General features: G+C 34.4%; 1 protein-coding gene across 1 annotated transcript; it reads left to right on the top strand.

Moving 5' to 3' along the window:
- The first annotated feature begins 2862 nt into the window (after positions 1-2862).
- LOC123659388 lies at positions 2863-3912 on the top strand. The gene has a single exon (XM_045594603.1). It carries the CDS (start codon positions 2863-2865, stop codon positions 3910-3912), a length of 1050 nt encoding a protein of 349 aa, XP_045450559.1.
- Positions 3913-4254: the final 342 nt, after the last annotated feature.

Here is a 4254-nt window from a genome sequence, read left to right as displayed (position 1 = left end):
CCATTAGTGATGTTCCGGATATCCGTATCCGCGGATATCCTCGAGAAAAATGGGGTCCATATCCGTATCCGTATCCGTCACTTTTCTTACGGATATTTTATTAATTTTCAAATTCAGTTGACATGGTAAAATGCTGCGTAATAACTTAGATTATGTTATTAAGTAGTTGAAACGTAACGAATCTAGATGGCGTGAACAAAAACGTAACGAGGTCATTCGTTCAGTAGATTTTACTCCTCATATTTTTTTCATACCTGGGGCCTTATTTATTTATTTATTTATTTATTTATTTATTCAGAAAACCAACAGCTTCTTATATACTATTCATATCATAAAGCATATTACAAAAAATCAAGCCAATAACAGGTTTCCCTAAAGTTAACAAATTGTGGAGATATCGTTGACAAAAAAGAAAACAACAGTCACAATCAGTACATTCTGATACACAAAAAATGCTTATAAGAGATGCAGTTAACTTACACTTAACAATATACATATATAAATACATAGTAAAAAAGGCATATATAAAGAGAGCTACACATCATACATATACAGATACATAATATATACTTATAGTTTATACATTGTTACGGTGACTCAGATAGTATTTTTATTATATTGGTTTTAAATATCCTTTTAGACTTTGTGAAGATGTCGACGTTTTTAAATAATGTGTTATACGTATGAGGGAGTCTCAGTAACAGCGAGTTTTTTAAATAATTCGAAAAATGTTGAGGAACTTCTAACATAGATGTATTACGGGTACGATATTTAGGAACTCGGAAACCTATTTTAGATACTAGGTGTGGGCAATCAAGCTTACTATTTATTATGTCATAGAGCAGACCCATATCCAAAAGAATACGTCTCTGCTCCAACGAAAGCATTTCATGTTCCGCGCAACCATCTTCATAACTCTCACAAAATTTACGACACCGAAAGTTTAAATGTTTTATGAATTTTTTTTGTATATGTTCTAGGCGGTTAAGATAAATGCGGTATTGAGGTGACCATATAGGGCTAGCATACTCTAAAATGCTCCGTACATAAGCAAAATAAACACACTTAATAGCTGATATATTTGTAAACGGTTTACACACGCGAAGAACAAATCCCAGGTTTTTATATGCTTTCATTACTATATTTTCTATATGATCTGATAGTATCATTTTTTGATCAAAGTAGACCCCCAAATCTCTCAAACTTTGTTTCCTGTTAATTTGTTCGCCATTAAAATGATAGCTATATAGAATAGGCTTTTGTTTCCGCGTAAATGAGATGCATTCACACTTGCCAGCATTGAGTGTTATATTATTATCTTTACAAAAGTTATATAAATTATTAAGGTCGCATTGCAACGATAAACAATCCTGTATGGTATTGATTACATAAAAAATCTTTTTGTCATCAGCGTACATAAGATAGTTACAATGCTTCAAACTTGAACCAATATCAAACAAATATGCATTGTAGAATAGTGGTCCTAAATGTGAGCCCTGCGGAACACCTGTTGGAATTTTGACGTAATTTGAGCGATATCCAGCCATGACTACCGCCTGAGAACGATTAGTCAAATATGACTTTACCCACCGAAGTAAGTCCCCGTGGATACCCAAAATTTGTAATTTATGTAACAGGATCACGTGATCCACACGATCAAAAGCCTTCTCAAAATCAGTGAAGATCACGTCAACCTGTCCCCCCCTGTCCATTTTTTCTAAAACAAAGCTTGAAAGACATGCTAAATTAGTAGTAGTGGAACGTCCTACCATAAAACCATGCTGCTCTAAGGGAATCGATTGAGACAGCGTACCATAGATAGAATTATACACGATTTTTTCGAGTAATTTTGCTGCAGTATTCAGAATCGAAATTCCTCTGTAGTTTTTAATATCCATACGCGATCCCTTTTTAAGTACAGGTACTATATGAGCGCATTTCCATACGTTTGGGACAATACCCTCACGAAGAGAACGATTAAAAAGTATAGTTAACGGGAGAGCTAGTGATTTAGCACATCGTGACCAAAATACCGCAGGCAAGCCATCACTGCCAGCTCCCTTATTTATGTTTAAAGATTTTAGCATTTTTTTAGTAGTAATTAATGATGTTTGAGCACGAGAGACAATGTTATTAATACATAAGGGGTTCTCAGATGGGAGTAGATGTTTTTAGAAGGCTTACCAAATACATTCTGAAAAAACCTACTAAATGCGTTACATATGTCCTGACCAGCCGTATATTCTACACCTTCCAAATTAAAATTCTTAGGATAAGCTGAACCACCCCTCGTAGCTTTTACAAAAGTCCAAAACGTTTTAGGATTATTTTTAATGTTAATTTCGCAATTCGACGTAAAGTTCTTAAAGCAATCTTTTTGTACGCGCCGTTCTCTTGATCTTAATAAAGAAAATTCATCGTAATCCAACCTATTTCCATATTTTTTCCACCGTGAATGAGCTTTTGTCTTGTCTTTAATTATAGTTCAGTCAGTTCAGTTCTTGTCTTTCATTATAGTTTAGTTTCAGTGTGTCAGTGTCAAATTCAGATCTATGTTTTCCTCCGTATATTTAAATCTATTTTACGAGTTTAAAGTTATTAAAGTTTTTGAGTTTATTTATAACTCTTTAATAAGCACTTAAGAAATTGAAAACTAGTGCCAGTGCTACTTATTAACGACGTTATTAAGGTGAAAAATAACATAAAACTTATTGTGTTTACAACAAATTATAATATTTTTAGAACCTACCCTCAAAGACAAATGACAGTGTATTGAGCATTTATTAGTGTAGTAAAATAACTGTGAGCATTTATTAGTGTAGTAAAACAACTGTGAGCCTTTGTCGCTGTGAAAGTTTAGCCATGAGTTCTTGTAGTGCGTGTAGCCAATTAATTAGCGTCACTGAAAGGTTGACATGTTCTCATTGCTCGCGCAACTATCACTATACATGCGTGAATTATAATAAAGAAAACTTCTCTAAAATAACAACGAGGGCGAAATCTTCCTGGAAGTGTCCTGAATGCAAGCAACCGCGCAGAAATGGCGATAACAGTGAAACGCCAGTAAAGGAAGTTCTTGAAAATGTTTCGGAAATAGACCACGTTCCAAGTGCCTCATCATCATTTCACATTTTTGATGAACGTTTGGCTCAGTTTGAAGTTTCTATGTTTGCAAAAATAGACAAACTAATAGCTGATTCAATCGGTAAACGTTTTAAGGAGGATTTTGAAAGCTTACGTAAAGATATGAAATTAATTTCTGAGCTGACTAAATCAGTAGAATTTATGTCTTCCAAGTTTGATGAGATTAACAAAGAACTTTCAGAACTCCGGTCTGAAACAATTGGACTGCGAGCTGAAAATGCACATCTTCGTGAAAATGTCATCGAGCTTAACACTAAAATGTCTCTAATGGAACAACGTGCACGAGAAAGCAATATTGAAGTACATTGTATCCCTGAACATTCGAATGAGAACTTGGTTAATTCAATACTACAGCTCACTAAAGTGGTCGGGTGTCCTATTGAAGAGAGAGAGATATTAGCCTGTTCAAGGGTATCAAGAATCAACACAAAGTCTACTAGACCTAGATCAACTATTGTGAAACTAGCCTCACCAAGGGCTCGAGATAGTGTGCTTGCTGCTTATTACAAGTACAACAAACTTAATCCATCTAATAAGTTAAGTAGTTCTGATCTGGGTATTGGGGGTGACAAACAACCAATTTATCTTATGGAGCACCTGTCACCGAACAACCGTGCACTGCACGCCCAAGCTCGCATATTTAAAAAGGACAACCAGTACAAATACGTTTGGGTTCGTAATGGACGAGTAATGTTAAGGAAAGACGATTCGTCGGCAGCGGTGTGGGTAAAAAATACCGAAACTCTGAAAAACTTAATTAATAAGTAGTTTTAAATTCTTCTCTTTTCTCCGTAACTATTTCAATAGTATTTAGCTTTTTATAAGTAAAAATGTATAAATTTAATATTTATTACCAGAACTCGAGGAGTATACGTGGTAAGTTGGAGCAATTATATATAGCTAGCCTTAATTGTAGTTATGATTTAATTATTCTCAGTGAAACATGGCTGAATGATAATATTTTTGATGCCGAGATTTTAAACTCCAATTATGTAATATACCGAAGAGATCGATGTAATACTAATAGTGCTAAATCTGATGGTGGAGGAGTACTGATAGCTGTAAGAAAAGGACTCGAATGTTCTAGACTTTTATGTTATGAAAGTAACA

This window comes from Melitaea cinxia, chromosome 14 (genome assembly GCF_905220565.1).
Source record: "Melitaea cinxia chromosome 14, ilMelCinx1.1, whole genome shotgun sequence".
Lineage (NCBI taxonomy): Eukaryota > Metazoa > Arthropoda > Insecta > Lepidoptera > Nymphalidae > Melitaea > Melitaea cinxia.
Note: the sequence above shows the minus strand (reverse complement) of the source record. Positions and strands in the feature narration are given on the sequence as shown.

Bases quoted from the DNA above. Each gene is read 5' to 3' on its own strand.
- LOC123659388 (XM_045594603.1), top strand. From the start codon at position 2,863: ATGAGTTCTTGTAGTGCGTGTAGCCAATTAATTAGCGTCACTGAAAGG.